The sequence below is a fragment of the Micropterus dolomieu genome, linkage group LG10 (genome assembly GCF_021292245.1).
Source record: "Micropterus dolomieu isolate WLL.071019.BEF.003 ecotype Adirondacks linkage group LG10, ASM2129224v1, whole genome shotgun sequence".
Taxonomy (NCBI): domain Eukaryota; kingdom Metazoa; phylum Chordata; class Actinopteri; order Centrarchiformes; family Centrarchidae; genus Micropterus; species Micropterus dolomieu.
In genome coordinates this window covers 23,424,027-23,440,773 of record NC_060159.1, presented here as the reverse complement: position 1 = coordinate 23,440,773, position 16,747 = coordinate 23,424,027, and the positions used below count along the sequence as shown (strand labels likewise).

The following is a 16,747-nucleotide window of genomic DNA, read 5'->3' as shown; positions in this document are numbered from 1 at the left end:
GGTTTCTGAACACGTGTCCTCCTGCACAGCTATGACTGTACTCATTAAACACATTGGGCCGCAGCAGAAATAGTTTGTTGCAAAAGCAACTTAGCAACATCTTCCATCCCAAAATGGAATATATCCCTAATGAGGTGAAATACAAACCACCACCCCTGCGTCCTCACCTGCTGTGGGCCCTGCAGCCTCTGCTGCAGCTGCAGACGCAGTTGGTTGGGCGGCAACCTGAGCTGAGGGCCAATCCCCTGTGGTCGCATCATGCCTGGCCTGAGCCCCACGCCCGTTGTCCCACCGGGAAAAGTCCCTCGGGGGGCTCCAAACCCCAGACCCTGTGGCCCTATCGTGGCCAGCTCTGGAGGAAACTGAGCTTGAGGAGACTGTGTAAATTGGGAAGAATAGGTGGGGAGTTTAGGGTCCATAGAAACTGGAGTGGCAGTGGATTGCTGGATTGGGAAGCTTTGGGGCAAAGTGTCAAAACAGCCACCCTGGAAAGAGGCAGACAAAAATAGAAAAAAAAAGAGATATTAATGATGTGTTTCTTTATTATAAATGAAAAGAGCTCATAGCCATGTCATTTCAAAACAAGTAAAACATTTTGCTACATTCAGAATAGTTAATTTTTGTTTTTGAAATGTTAAATTCTGTTCCTTAAAGTTGAATGTGACTTGCACCAAGTTAGTTTGTGATTTCTAAGAGACTGTCTGATTACCCTCTCCCTCCCTGACATCACTCATAAGAGCCAGTGAAGCTAAAATAACTTGACTGAAGTTGTGGATTACTTGCTAAATGAAAATACCTCCAGATTTACATGAAAGCAGATCAGCAGGGTTTTTTGCCAAATCCAGCTTGGTGGCTCAAATATTCATGGCAGAGGAAATTAACATTTTAACTGAGCAACTGTTTTGTTTGTTGTGATTAAACCTGCAGTGCAGACCTTTTGTCTCCCTCTTCTGACAGTGAGAGTAATTACACAACACTGTGGACACGTGCCTTTAGGCTCTGCCATGCTGAGCTGTCGCTACGGTTGCTTCCCCCTTAATATTAAATATGTAAAGCCTTTCCTAACTGCGCTCACGAACGGCACTCTTTATACCTGTGCACATTCACTGCCCAGTATCACACACTTACCTGTACCAGTTTGTCAATACCCAGGGCCTTATCCAGCTCAGCCAGTTCACTCTCATCAGTGCCACTGAGGAAGGAGACGAGCTGCTCTAACAGAGCTTTCTCATCGTTTCTGCCTTCAGGTGTGGTCGGAGGGCCCAGTACTTCATCCAGCGTACAGGGCACACACTGCCTGCACACACAGAGAAACACAGCAAGAGTCAGTGGGTAAAATCAATTTTCTCCCATAATTTCAGAATTAAAATTTACAGTTAAGTGAAATAGATTAGGTATTGAGAGTACAGTAATACTTACTCTTGTGGCGATGCTAAGTTAGTTTGTAAAGGGGCTCCAAGACCATCAAAGGACAAGGTGTCAGATAGAGCCAGAGGCTGGAACTGAGAGTCTCCAACATCCATCTTGGTTAGGCCTGAAACAGATTTGAACAGTTTTAAGGGGGAAAAAATCCACAATTAACAACCTAAAAAATATATTAACACTGAATTATGTAACAAATTTGGATTAAATTATATTAAAATCTTGTACAGTAAGTAGCACCTTGCTAAATTTAAACAGTAAGTTAACATCAGCTTAAAATCCTACTTTTGAGGCACAATTTTCATCTTGCTGCAATGACATAGCACTGTATTGCTCTCTGCTACAGTACAGTGCAAAGCTATTATCACTTCAGGGGTTACATATGTAACACAATACAGTCTGACTTTACTCAATGGTGATGTTGGTCAGGAGTACTGAAACTTTAAACCTGAAGAGGTCGGTTCAACAATTCCTACTGCTACAAAAGATTTAATGTCAAGTTACTAACAAACAGGGTTCTCACAGTTGTCATTAATTGTATATTTTCAATGACTAACTGTGATAGTTTGACTGTATTATGTTTTCTTGTGTACCAGTGCTTGAACTGAACGGGTTGATAACTTCTGCCTCTGGAAACGGGCTGTTGTCTTTGGGGGTCTGAAAAGGGTCTCCCTGACCCTGGGCCTGTGTCTGGCTTGGAGTGGGGGGACCGCAGAAATCAAAAGATGACTGATTCTGAAGGCTGCAGCCAGAGGGCGGGCCGCCATCACAGAGCCCTGTGAAACAAACACAAGCACATGGAAAATCAGGAAAAAACAAAATAAAAGTGTCATTTATAAACATTTTAGTAATGACACACAGACTCAAACTCTGAGACTTTTATAGACACATGACATTCTGCAGTGTTGCAGAAAAGTAACCTATTCTGGTTCCACGTGTGGTTTGTTGACACTGCAATACAGACGAACAATGTGTAGGTAAATAAATGAGGGACCAGTCTGGCTCATACTACTATACTGGGTACTACTATTACTACTGATAATATTATTAAGATTAGATAATAATAATAATAATAGAGAATTATTTCAAATCCAATAACAATTCATTAAAAACATTATTTTGTAATTTCTTGAAATAATAACGGTATTTTTCTTTTTAAACAAAACACTCTTGTATTGAGTGTAGTATTGATACTACACTTCAATGTCCATAGGTTGTATGCAGGTAGTATTTTATTTTTTTAACTCATCTTCATGCCTCCCCTCAGCTGAAACTGTACCTCGGTTAGGAGTGCCGGGAGGTTCTCTCTTCACATTTACATTGCGGGGAGTGCTGGCCTCTGCAGGCTGGAGCTGAGAGGGTGACTGCAGTTTAAGCTGGGGGGAAGGGGAGTGGAGCTGGGGTGACAGCGACTGCAACTGGGGCTGGGACAGGGGGGACTGTAGTGGCGCTTGGGCCTGGGGTTGGGGCGCTGGAGACTGGAGTTGGGGGCCTCCTCCAGGGGTTGTTGAATCATCACTGCCCAGTTTGGCCCCACTAGGGCCTCTCAAGCCAGGCAGCAGCTGGTTGAGAGGGTCCATGTCAACAGCACCACCAGACAGCTGAGGGCGGGAAACAGAGAGTTAAGCAGAAAGAAATACAAAGGGATTGAAATGAGGGGAAAAAACAGGATGGAAGAATGAATGGTGTAATGTCGTAAAGAGTAAATAATTAAAAGAACAACAGGTGGCAGAAAAGGGGGACAGACAATCAGTGACAGAGAGATGGGAAGACAAAAAGGTCAAAGGCCAGTGAGCTTCAAAGGCTGCAGCAGGTAGCTGAGCCTGCAATGGAGACAAAGTCCAAGAAAATAAACATTCAGCATGATTTACAACGCCGGTCCGACAACTGCCTGTGCAGGAGCAAAGCTCATTGGGGGGAATTCCAATGTTTAAATGTTAAGTATTCTTCCTCACCTGTGTAAATATGTTATATGCACTGAATGAGGTGTTAGCTAAACATCATTCTGCTCTATCAGGAAAACAGCTAACACTCAGTTCAACTCACTTGCAGGTTGCGAATGCCTGTGGAGTAACCCATGATGAGGCTTTTAAACTCAGCCTTGTCTAGCTTTTATCATATTCTGGTTTTTAGCTCTTTAACTATTTGAGGCACAGCACACCCTCAAAGGTGTTTTTAGTTGTTTTGGTTGATTAGCACTTTGCTCGGGTTAAAGGTGATTGACGCTACTAACAGGAGAGTCCAGAAGATTTCAGTCAAACACAGTCTGCATCCCCATTTAAAATTAAGTGTGTGGGTTGACCAGAGGTGTGCTCAGCCTTTAAATGCATTTCTTTTAAATTATTATGATCATCAAGATATGTATTGTATGCATTATAAAGCTTAAAAATAATACTTATAATGATGAAACTGTTTCTAAATGGTCTCAAGTCACATGAATTTACAGTACAGAAGTGCCAGAATATGTTCACCTGCCGACATATATACACACATGCCAATGAACAGCAACTGCGAAAAGCCAGGCCAGGTGATTTATTGTCTACTTTTATGCTGGCTGTTTGGTTGGGGTTAGGGATAGACAATCAAAGTCATGAATCGAAACTTGTGCATTTAAGTTTTGTAAAACTTCTACGAAAACCCACGGCAGTTAATGCCCACTAATGTCTGGCTGCACACCCGACCACCAACACCCAGGCGCTGTTCAACAGAGATAGTGGTGTCACAGATGATGTCTTCATTTACAAAACTTTTTTTCTATTCTAAACAGCACAACATTCTCTCGGGAAAACTGTCAAAGGTGAAATCTTGGGTTTAGCTTGGTTTATCACAGATCATTATGACATTGACAACAACCGTACCGTGGAGTCTCGGCTGTCCCTGCGGCTGTCTCTGCGGTTCTCTCTGACGGGGCTTGATTTGGGACTGATGCAAGCAGAGCTGCTGGAAACTCCCGCAGGTTTGGATGCACTTCCTGCTATGACGATAGACCCCGTACAGGCTGCTCCGTCCACGCTGGCTCTCTTCTCCACTTTTACCCTAACCGTCTGCAGGCTGAGAGCAGAGGGGGGTGGCAGGTCCCCCAAGTCCTTCAAAAACAAAATTACGTTTCCGTTAGTATTTTTCATGACAATCGTGTTTTCGTGTGAAGATGATGTGGATTTTACAGGGCGGACACAAATGCTGATATTGTATTTAGTAGGAATGTAGTAGGGAGAGAATAAAAAAACAACAAATTTAAATAAACACTGATAAATCTGTGAAAATAATTAGTTCCATATAAATAGAAATCCATATAAATCTGAACATGCTAAGTCTTGACAGAACCTTGTATGTAAAGGTCATGTTTAAGTCTCACCTTTTCGTCTGTATCCAGGAGAAAACGGAGTAGTTGATGGTCCTGTGGCTCTCTGGAGCTGGACTTGGAACCTGCTGTAGTCAGTGCCGGACTGGTAGGCGGCTCCTTCTTAATCTCAACCTGGTTCTTGTTAATTCCTTCCTCAATGGTGGAGGAGGCATCGTTGGGACTACTGTCCTGGAGCAGCCGGTGTAGGATCTTATGCCGCTCTGTTAGAGTACTGTGCGAGGCAGGGCACTGAGGGGCAGGAGGAGGGTTTGGAGGATGAGGTGATGAGGTGCAGTGAACACTGTTGTTGTTGTTGTTGTTAGATTCAGCTCCTGTCCCGTTGCTGTCCAAGAGCTGACTGGGTCTGGGGTTACCCAGCTGTGAGGCAGAAGGAAGGGGGGCTTTAACAGAGTCCTCTCCCCCTTCTTCTCCTCCCTCTGGAGGTTTTGCTGATGGAGGCCGAGTAGAGGAGCCGGTGGGTGTACTGGTTTGTCTCTGACGGACAGGAGAGGACAGGGAGAAGGACCCTGTTGACCCACTACCGGCGCCGCTACTACAATCACCACAAGACTGCTGCCTGTTGAGGCTGCCTCCACTGCTTGGTGCCCCGGCTGGGGAAAGGAGACCCGGTGTGGAAGGAGAGAAGGGGTTCCCCGGTACCCGAGGGCTTCCCCCTAACCCAGGACTGGCCCGTGGCATCCTGGGTGACATAAAAGAGGTAGGGGCGGCTGTGAGTGGGCTGCTCAAAGGAGATGGGCTATTGACTTGCTGGGAACAGGTCCGATTGGGCGTCAGGTAGCCTGTGGGTGTGGCTGGGTTAAGTCCATGGGAGGAGGCGTTGCTGTTGTTGGGGTGAAGGCCAGCGGTGGCGAGGCCTGAGCCTTGGGTCCAGTTGCTGCTGGGAGGAAGGGAAGGGGAGCGGGAGGCGGTTTGGGCAAGGCTGCCAAGGTTCGGTGGAAGGCTGGGGTTAGTGTTTTCCTGAGAGCTAGCAGTGTTGTGTTCCCTGGGAGAAAGCAGGAAAATAAAGCATAACTGTAACTTGAGGAGACTACATGGTAAAAAAGCACTGTAAAGTCCACACGGTGCACGGTTCATAATATGTGTGTTTACATTCACATTAGTCTTATGCAAGTTTCAAATGGATATATCTATTTCCCTGTATATGATTCCAGGTTTCAGACCATCTGCATCATTGCAGGTGTGTCTGTGACTGCCAGAATTCTGTTTCTGTACAAAGCTTTTTACAAAGCTCTTAATGGTCAGGCACCATCTTATCTTAAAGAGCTCATAGTACCTTACTACCCCACCAGAGCACTGCGCTCCCAGAATGCAGGGTTACTTGTGGTTCTTAGAGTCTCCAAAAGTAGACTAGGAGCCAGAGCGTTCAGCTATCAAGCTCCTCTCCTGTGGAACCAGGTTCCAGTTTTGGTTCAGGAGGCAGACACCATCTCCACATTTAAGAGTAGGCCTAAGACTTTCCTCTTTGATAAAGCTTATAGTTAGGGCTGGCTCAGGTGAGTCCTGAACCATCCCTTAGTTATGCTGCTATAGGCCTAGACTGCCGGGGGACTTCCCATAATGCACTGAGCTACTCTCTCCTCTTCTTTCTCTCCCTCTGTATGCAACCTCATCCCATTAATTCATGTTACTGACTTCTTCACTTTCCCGTAGTCTTGTGCTTTCTCGTTCCTCTCCTCTCTCACTTTCTGCAGGTGTTTCTGTCCCTGTACCTGTGGAGTCTGGATCTGTGGTTATGGGTCACCTGCTGCCCCCATGTTCCTGCTCGACACCCTCTACTACAATTACTGCTGTAGTTATATCAACCTATGTTTGTAGTCAATAACTGACTTTCAAATCAAATAATATTTCAACAATATTTACTGTCAGTTTTCACATCAAACTGGAGGAATAAAAAATAACTATTCTAATAATAAATTCTTAATTTCAGTAAACTAAACGCAGTTTTTTTAAAATTTGCATCTTAAAATAAAGTTCTTAATTTCAGAAAAACAAAATAAAAAGTGTTGCCTGAAGTGTAGTCTCAACCAATTTTATAATAAACACTCAACACATCTTAACAATTAAACAGCTTTAATACCTCCTCTTCACTCTCATTCCCTCTTACTAACCGTTTCCCTACTTTCTCTTGTTCATTGAGAATGTGAGCTCTAGCTTGTCTTGCTGCCTAGGATTGTATTTCTGTTCCCTCAGTTCAGATTTGAGTGGGTACGTTTGCTCAAATGAGTGCTTTGTCTCGTAGTGGCGCTTCACATTGCCGCTTTTATTCGTGACAGTCTCGGATCATATGAGATATTCTGGGTTTGAACTTCCTGTGGGAAGAATGTAAATGCAAGAATCTGTGCATTCTTGATTAAAAGCCATGTGAAATCTCTTTTCTCTGTCGTCTCCTCTGTCCACGTGTGTATCTCACTCACGGACTCAACTTGCAATGTTTATCGGAATGCACAGATTTCACAGGCTGAGCAGCATCACATGAGACATTTGGAGGATGGCGGCTAGGTCCGGATCTGGACCGCCAATTATTGACCCCTGTCATAAACATTACTATAAATATCTGTACCATTATTCATTCAGTCTATAGCAACATAGATCCTCTCCCCTGTGCATGGACTGTGCTGTATTTACCACTCTTTAACTTCTCACTCTAATCAATAGAAGACTAAAGAAAAAATGACATTTATTCCCTGCATTGCCAGAGCCAGACACTGACTTTCATTTCAAGATGAAAATCAATATTAGTATATTTTTTGTTGTTTTACTTCAACTTAGAACATCAAACATGGCCTGAGAATGAAAAACCTGGATTCAGCAGTTCCTGAGGATGCCACAGTCTATCAGATTACTCCAGCTAGCATATCCCGATCTTATTTGACTTTATTTTATCCCCTTTATTTTATTGTATTTTACTAATTTTATATTTATCTTAAACGTGTATTTTAGTCTTTTCAATGTTTTCATGCTTTTATCTTGTATTGTTTTTGTATTATTGTCTGTTGGGTATTATTGTCTTTACACTTGTTAAAGCACTTTGTAACTTGTTTTTGAAAAGTGCTCTACAAATAAAGATTATTATTATTATTGTTATTATTATATCCAGGCTTCTGAAACCATGATATGGAGTTAATATGTGCAAAAAAACCAACGAGGATACTCCAAAGACCTCATCATAACTGGGATTCTCAATCAGATTCACTTTACATTTTGTTGGTATATTAACTTGTCTTTGGGTCTGCATTGATTTTAATTTATTTTTTGGGCATCTTCATGTTTGTGATGATAATTTTTTCAATGCACACAGTCTAATTTCAAAAATAATAGAAATAATGACTAATTTAAACATTTTATAGGAGCATCATAAAGCAATAGATCATTCTGTTGAACACACTGTTAAACTGAGATTTTACGCTTGCTGTCCAAACAATAGTTTGGAATCAGCTCCAAAAATGATCGTAATGTACCACTGCAATACACGGAAATCTGAACAGTAGAGTCGAACACAGTACCTGTCAATAGTGTGAATGCCCATTATGAAGGGCTGTACGTCAGGGTTGGGGGGGCAGCAGAACTTGCAGCGGGTCTGAGCGCTGAGCGGCGTGCCATCACTTAATGCAAAATGGTACAGCGGGCTGACAGCGGTGCCGTGGGTCATCACTGTTGGGAATACCAACACACACAAACACACAAAGGACAAGAGAAAGAAACAGGGTTTAGACTTTGGTTTGTTTTCCTAACTTTTCCTTTCACAGATGAATCCAGGCTTAAAGAGCTCCGACACGTCCTAACGGCCTAAATGAAACGTTAAGGTGTTGCAGTAGCTACACCACAAGTGAATTCAGAGTTGGAATAATCCAATACAGTTCTGTCTTCCATTTATCCTTTTACTTACATGCATTGATCTTATAGGTAAGGTAATTATGTCACAGTCACCTTGAAATGCTTATAATAAGGTTTGGACTTGAAACAGCTGACCTTGATGAGGAAAAGCTTATTTTTCTTGCAATACAGAGAGAATAGAAGATATCCTTTGATGCATCACATAAAGCTCTACCACACTGCTTAACTTTGGTTTGTATTTACAGGATCTATATGTAACATGATGCTAACATGTAAAAACGATCCATCCTAGCAGTTCTGCTGCAGGCTTTTAGACTTTAGGGTAAACCAAGATTGATTTTAAGATGTGGTGGACAGTTTGATGATACTGGCCTGAATTTAGCAGCTGGAATATGACTGTTTTGATCCACGTTTGAAAGATAGATTGAATTGAAACGTAAACAATTTGTCGATTAATCTATTAGTCTATAAAAAAATATATATGTTACAGCCTTTCCTGTGCTTCCCGCTGGATAAATCTGCATATCCAGAACACAAACTCTGAAGTTGATGCAGGTTTGGAACCAAGCTGGCACTACAACACATCTCCTGCAAGTACGAAAAGTTACAGAAATTTTGTATTCAAGTCCTTCTATTGTAATGTTATTGAATTAACGCTGAAACTCTGGTAACCATGGCAGAGCTCGCAAGGAGTGCGTCAATGATTTCTGGGAGTGAAGGCGAAAAAAAAAAAATCAATTGTGGCTACTCACCCTCATGCAGCAGCTTCTTGGCGTGGGACGGTTCTTTGCCCTGCGGCTGAAAGAAAGTGTAGATGCACTTCCTGACCAGGTCCTCCCAGCCAGGCCGGCCCGTTGCTCGCAAAGCACTCGTTTCTATGGAGATTATCTTCCCTGAAGCGGAGCGCGCACACACACACACACACACACACACAAAGATCAGTCTACACAGATTTCAAAATCTACAGTAGCCTCCACACATTCAGGGTTCACACATGGTTCACACGTTTTGAGTCGGAACATTTCCCAAAAAGGCTCTTTAATTCTTTCTTTTTTTCCTCTCTAAATTTTTTAAAGGGGTTTCAGTCCACCTGGACCTAAATGCATCATATTAATATCATATAATAAAGTAAAAGTTTGAAGCATGATAAAAGTATCTGTATATTCTGCTACTTCCCTGTAATGTAACCCAACGGCATGCAAGAGAACCTTTTTGCTGAGAGTACCGAGGTGAGTACACATCTCAAATTCCATTGTATTCCACAAATACAATGGCTATTATATTACACATATGTGTGTCTCTGTGTGTGTTACCTGTGGGGTCCTGCTTCGTGATGAAAGACTCAGTGCTGAAAGGCTGGGCACGAGGTATCCGACAGGCAATACAGATCAGGCAGCTCTGCAGGTCTGAAGAAAGAAAGGACACAAGCAGTGAGGTTTGTGTGTGCGTCTGGTTCTGTAAACCAAATAAAGAAAAAGAAAAAGAACGAACATATGTGACCGCCAACAAATGTCTAAACTGCTGTGGAATAGATGCAAGAGCCCGGCCGAATTGGCGTGCCGATATGGGCTAATAATTGCAGATAAATCGGTTTCGGTTTTTATAACAGCCGATAAATGACGATTCAAAAAAGAAACAGAGACAGAAGACGGATCCTCCAATCATGTTAAGAGTGTTGCCATTTCATAGTTTGTCCACCAAACTATACTGGGACTTCAACACAAAAACAGAAAGAAGTAGCATACTGTGAGGAATGTTGGAACTACATTATATAATGTTATCAAGGCCATTGCAGCAACGCCTCCGAACAATATGAAATTTCCTGCAAGAATCTGGTCCCCGTCCAACTGGTCAGATAGTGTAAGTTGAGTAAAAAAGATAAATAGATGAGCAGATTTTATCTATCAACAATTTATCACAAAAAATTGGATTCCTTCCTGACACAGCCCACCTTTGATGTAGTCAGGGAAATTAGAAAAAGAAGTGTCATAAGAATATCTGAAAATAAATGTTATTTCATATTACACATTTTAACACGTGAGGCTGCTTGTGGGGTTTACTTATTTTACATTTTGTAGTAAAATATACAGTAAATTAAATAAAATACTGACAGCTAAAACTATTCTGTATTAAAATGTTTCCACCCACTCAGCATGGCAGAGGTAACTGAAGTCCCAACTTGAGACCATTTTAATGATTCGTGTGTGGAAAGTACTTCCAAATTCCAATTTCCCACACAAACATTTAATCAAGCTTTTATATTATGTTTCACCAATGCATATAGGAGCTACCTAAGCTGAGCTTGATAAACTCAATTTAGAAGCAAAGAAGTGGTTAAAGCAGTTGTAAAGATGATTTCAGCCACATTGGGTTAGGGAAATAACAAAGCCTTCATAATAAAAGACATGAGACTTGCACAGAAATTACAAACTTAAGCTACAGTGATGACACACCAGTAACCAAGTACATTTTATATATCCATTTTTAAAATATTAACATATATACATATATTTTCCTTTCCAAAATATTATATATATATAATATCCATATTGATATTGGCTTTAACATCTATACAATGTATTGTAGGGTTAGTGTAGGAAATGCCTGCAGACTGCGTGCATAGGAGTGTGGATGTTTGCACGTACCATCTCCCTCCTCCTGCATGGTCCGTGGTTGGGACACGGTGAAACACTGCATGATCTCATATTGCTGCCGAGCCTCTGGATTTTCCGAATCCAACTCATCCGGCGGCCTCTTCAGCATGCGACAATTAAAGGCGTGGCTGTTCCTCCGGCCAACTTCCTGCGGCCACGGCACACCATTTACTGGACGAAGAGGAAAATAAACAGTTTAGTATTGCTGAGTAAAACTACAATTAACCGTTGTTATTGATACAAAAAAAGAAATACATCATTTGGGAAAATGTTAAAAGTTACCCAAAGGCAGAAAAGAAGAATAAATAAATATACGTTTGCAAATGTTTTTATGAGGACAGAAATGCACTCAAGTCAACTGACAGGCCTAAAGGATACACGTGTCGTGTTTTGGTGAGTACCAATGAACAAGAATACTCCTCAGGGCACCTTAAGATTAAACATACAACAAACTATTTAATGTGATACCTTGGCATTAAGTGTTACAAATAGAAAAAAAAACATGGTCAACACAACTGATACGTTGTTTTTATATTATACAAAATATTTAAAGGCTGGACGCAATTATTATTTAAGCCACATTCCCCATAATCATTGTTGCTATAACATGCCAATCTTGTTGACAGTTCATTCAGAGTAATCACTCCTGGCTCAAAGTTGATGCAGCAGAGATTTTCAGATGCAACACACCACATTATGACAAATGAGCATATTTTCCTTATTTTGCCCAAATGGTGTAATAGTTCATAGACCAAATCATCCTATAATCACACCCAGATGTACTGAAATACCTTCCTGTAGGGTAATATGTGTGCCTCACTGGGATGGCAAAAATGTAATTTTCACTATGAGACTGGTTTCCAAAGAAAAAAGGAGGAAATACAAATGTTCAACCTTGTCGTCTACTGCACTCTGTTATCTTTTGTGCTGATATGACGCCCGTCAGACCCCCTCCGCTTTCTTTATAATCTCTCCTCAAGGTTGTAGTTAAAAATTAAAACAACACTATCACAGGGAAGAAAGTCACTGTTTCACTCTTCCCTCAAACTCCCCCACACATACTCATATCTGTACACTGACTTTACAGTTCATTCACTCTCCTAGCAACATTTGCAGCTTTGTGTAGAGCACTTAAAACGGTGTTAATTTCAAATTCCCATAGCTCGTCATTCTACTTTTCTTCACAGCTCCTCAAATTTGCTTCAGCTACAGTACTTTCCATCAATAAACCAAGTTAATTATCTGTATTAAAGTATGTATACTGATTTTGCAGCCAAAACCCATCTCCTGCGTTTTACTGCCTCCTTAATGGGTTTCGTCGGCATGAAAACAGTTAAATTTGAAGATACTGTAAATGTAATTACCAACTATGTTTAAAAAAATAATAGCTATTGGCATCTTAAACCTAGCATATAAAGTATTGGACAGCAGATGCAGTCAGTTTTCTCAGTCCCAGCTCACTCACCCAGGCTTTTCGGGAGCAGATTGCGAACAAATTCGTTGTGGTCTCCCACATGGAGGATGCTGTAGACACTGGAGGTCATCAGCTCCTCTTGGGCGTATCCAAGGTAACTCGTCACATTCTCAGAAACAAAGACGATGCGGCCCTCACGGTTGACGACGAAGAAAAACCCATCAAGGGCCTGAATGAGAAGGAGAAGGAGCAAGAACAGAGGGAAGAGGAGTAGTAAAAGAAAATCAGATTGTGTGTGATGAGTGAAAATCCCAGCAGTGGACTTCTGGATCAATTCAAAAGAACTGTTGTGTTTTCGATTGTGTATGCATGCACCTCTAGCAGCATGGGCCCCAGCGCCTCTTTCTCCAACAGCCCCTGGCTACTGGAAGAGATGTCGCTCTTCTGCACCTCATCATCTGGAGACAGAAGAGCTGCTTTCTCTATCAGGAGGGGGAAAAAAACACAATAACAAATCTGAATACACAGACAGAAGTGTCCTGTACCAAAAATCTGATAATAAATTAGGGAATTGTTAAATGCTTTAAATTGTCAGATTTTCTACGGTGTCGATCAAAAAATTATTTTGTAAAACATGAATATGAGAAATTAAGATGTGCCAGTTTGATCAAATGTTTGTCCCTGACAGAGGTGAGAGGTTTACTGTACATACTTTTTGTTATAAAATACTATAACTTCTTATGGATTGCAGACAAAAAAATAATTGTTGTCAGTGAAAATCTAAAGTGCAAACTGGTTAAGCCTCTGACAATTCACTCCAGTGTGTGTGTGTGTGTTTCCTCACCCTGCTCACGCCGTTTCATCTGCTGGATTTGGTCCACAGTGCTCTTGAGGATGTGGCACTTGTCGGGCTTGACACTGAGACTGGCAATGTCGCCCATGTTGGATGACAGCAGCTCAGCCAGCTCCTCGATGTAGCGGCACTCCAGCTCCCGTCGCCGCTTCTCCAGACTGCAGAAAAAATAGGAAGTTGTGATTTAACCTGATGTGTTTATTTCTTAATAAACCAATTAATCCTGTGGTCTATAAACACCAGAAAACTGTGAAAAATTGTTTATATTTTCCAAAGACTCTTCAAAACCACCCACAAAACATAAAGACATTCGATTTACTATAGGACAGAGGGAAGCAGCAAATCTTCACATTTGAGAAGCCAGAAACATAAAAAAATAGACGTGAACAATTAATTGATTATTAAAATAATCAGCCAATTTAAACTTCAAAAGAACTTACAGAAAATACAAAATACATTTCTGTCTGGCAGTCTGGCACATCATAAAAGTAACACTGTGGCCTTGAGTTGTTTTATCTGTAATAAATAATCTGTTATACCATAAAATGAAAAGATCCCAAGCAACAAAAGACAAATCAACAAACTTAAGTTAACTTAACTTTGACTAAACCATTTTATCTGATATTTAAACAAATGCTTTGTTTAACTTTGCATGAAAAGTTTTCAAATAATCTTTATAAGGATTTTCACATCGGACACTAACATTTGGAATAAGCCATCAGTGAAAACTGTAATTGTCCTGGAAGACAAAATACACTGTTGTTTCTCAATAATATCAACCTGTTGGCTGCGAGTGACGGAACAGTGAGGAAGCAATAAGAGAAAAACGGGAAGCTGGTGAGAGACCAGAGGATATGTTCAGAGAAGAACAACCTCAGTCTTATTGTGCAGGAGATCCTGCTGAGGGAAAGACAAGGTGGCACCGGGGGGAAGTTGCCGAGAGGAAATAGAGGTGAAGATGGAGAAAGAGTGTCGCTGATTTTAAATGGTTTATTGTTCTCTTGGCTGAAAGGAACACAATTAATAGAATATCTCTTTAATCGAGATGAAACGTGATTTATGGATTACTTGTTTGTAACTCTTTTGACAATTGATTAATCATTTAGACATTTTTAGGCACAAATGCCAGACTTTTCTTAAATGTTAATATTTCTTCCCTCTTCTATGAGAGTAAACTGACTATCTCTATCTCTTGGACAGTTTTTGTCGTATTGCTCGACCAATACTGGATATTTAAGTGGCCGATACTGATATTTGAAAGCAATTTTCTTTTCTGAGCACATAACAGAAAAAACATTTTTGATAAGGACGCAAGGGAGAATTAGCTCTAACATATCTCTTATTTTCTGCAGTAGAATTGCATTGTTATTTATTTGCCAACATTCACACCATCTGCCTAGCACATTTATCTATAAAGCTCTAATTGGTTAGACAAAACAAGAAATCTGAGGTTATCTTAAGCTGTGGGGACTTGTGATTTTGACTTACATGTTGTTTTACAAATTGTTGACATTCTACAAAGCAAATTATTAATAAATTAATCAATATAATCTATAGATTAATCAATACTGAAAATTTCATAGACGCTTCTGTTTTTACATTTTTAGCCCATCTTAACATGTTGCTGTTTAATGTAAACTAAAATTAGTCAAAGATTACATTTTGTTTACTTCAGATCACAGGAGCGAAAAACTGAAACTTTATCAAACAACAGGCGGTTTAACTGTCAGAGTTTGGAAATGTATAAGCAACATCACAGTGTACTGTACGAGTGCAGTGGTATTCAGCCAGCTGTCAGTAATTTGCAAACATGAAAGTGAGTTTTATTTTAAAGCAACTTAAATCTGCCTTTAGCTGTAGTCTCTTCAGGCTCTTCGCACGGCCTTGTGCTTAACCTCTTTCTCAAGTTTCAATAATATACTTCCAAACCGACGAGTTACAGCAAGGTATGTGGTAAACATGAAAAAAGGAATGTGCGTATACGTAAGTATGTGCGTGTGAGACGACAACAGTAAAAGTAGGTCAGTGCATTGGCCAGCCAGCACACACAGGCGTGGTGACCGAGGGAAGGAGGGAGGGAGGGGTGAGGAGGACGCTGCTGTGTGAATGCGCAGGTCAGTGTCTGCGTGTAGTTGCTGTAGAAATACTAGCTGGGCTGTTACATCAGCTTACATCAGCTATTGGGCCCTACAGATTCACACACTAAGCACACTGAGAACATTCATTCCTTAACCACTACATGACCAACCTTAAACCTAAAGCTGCATCTAACCCTAACCCATAAATCAGGGTCTAAACCCTGCGATGGCTTTTTACAGTTCCAGAAGATTTTCCTTTCCTTCCTCTCATTTAGTCACCCTTATAGATGCGCATACAAGATATCACGCACCAGACAGCGTTGAAAGAGGCTCTCAAAGTGACTGATGTGCCTTTGTGAGCTACCGTTTCTACACTGCACTGCAATACACATCTTCACACTGTCGTCACTCATCACTTCTAGTGCTCTATAGGGGGAGTTAGTGGCTATTTATGAGGCCAAACGATTGGGAGGAGCAACAAAAGTGAGGACAGATGTGACAAGTATGTATTTTGCTAATACCTTTATTACTAGGAGCCTTGGGCATATTTCTCATCACTCACTGTTTTAACCGTGTTTGGGTAACTACTGTCTGAATATTTTTTTAGGGATGCAACAAATGTTTATTCTTATTATGAATTAATCTGTTGATCAATTTCTAATTATATCAAACAGAAAAACAGCAAACTCTCACATTTGCAAAGGTGAAACCAGGTAATTTCGCTCGAGAAAAGACTTAAATCATTATTCGATTATCAAAATAGTAAACAATTAATATTCTGTTGATTGACTAATTAATTTCTAATCATTACAGCTCTGATGTCTTAAAAATACGCTAAAGGGAGCAGACTGTATTTGTTTTGATATTTCAACTATAAAACAGTTTGTTTTATTAATTGTTTATGCACAAATAATTACTTTAGGATTGTTTTCTTTATGTTAGAAGAGACAAAATTACCACATTAAATCAAATCAGGAATGAGAAGCGTTATGATCAACAATTTAACCATTAGTTAAGCAGGAGCAGATTGTCCTTGCACCCAACTTTTTGGCAATGCTGTTTGGTATGTTCCCCCATCATGAAGTTGTGTCCCTTAAATTCACATGTTAGGGTTTAGTTTCTGCAGCA

General features: G+C 40.8%; 1 protein-coding gene across 3 annotated transcripts in view; it reads right to left on the bottom strand.

The window, feature by feature from the left end:
- Positions 1-16,747, bottom strand: part of ncoa1 (nuclear receptor coactivator 1) — a 62,117-nt gene that overhangs the window by 13,836 nt on the left and 31,534 nt on the right. For all 3 annotated transcript variants that reach the window (XM_046060537.1, XM_046060539.1, XM_046060538.1), the window contains exons 4-17: positions 13,533-13,699; positions 13,064-13,170; positions 12,740-12,917; positions 11,266-11,445; positions 9,934-10,026; positions 9,373-9,513; positions 8,290-8,437; positions 4,778-5,768; positions 4,281-4,508; positions 2,702-3,023; positions 2,016-2,198; positions 1,420-1,534; positions 1,129-1,297; positions 168-485 (exon numbers count right to left, since the gene is read on the bottom strand). In XM_046060537.1, the coding sequence (XP_045916493.1) occupies positions 168-485; positions 1,129-1,297; positions 1,420-1,534; positions 2,016-2,198; positions 2,702-3,023; positions 4,281-4,508; positions 4,778-5,768; positions 8,290-8,437; positions 9,373-9,513; positions 9,934-10,026; positions 11,266-11,445; positions 12,740-12,917; positions 13,064-13,170; positions 13,533-13,699 (3,340 nt within the window). The remainder of the gene's footprint in view (positions 1-167; positions 486-1,128; positions 1,298-1,419; positions 1,535-2,015; positions 2,199-2,701; positions 3,024-4,280; positions 4,509-4,777; positions 5,769-8,289; positions 8,438-9,372; positions 9,514-9,933; positions 10,027-11,265; positions 11,446-12,739; positions 12,918-13,063; positions 13,171-13,532; positions 13,700-16,747) is intronic.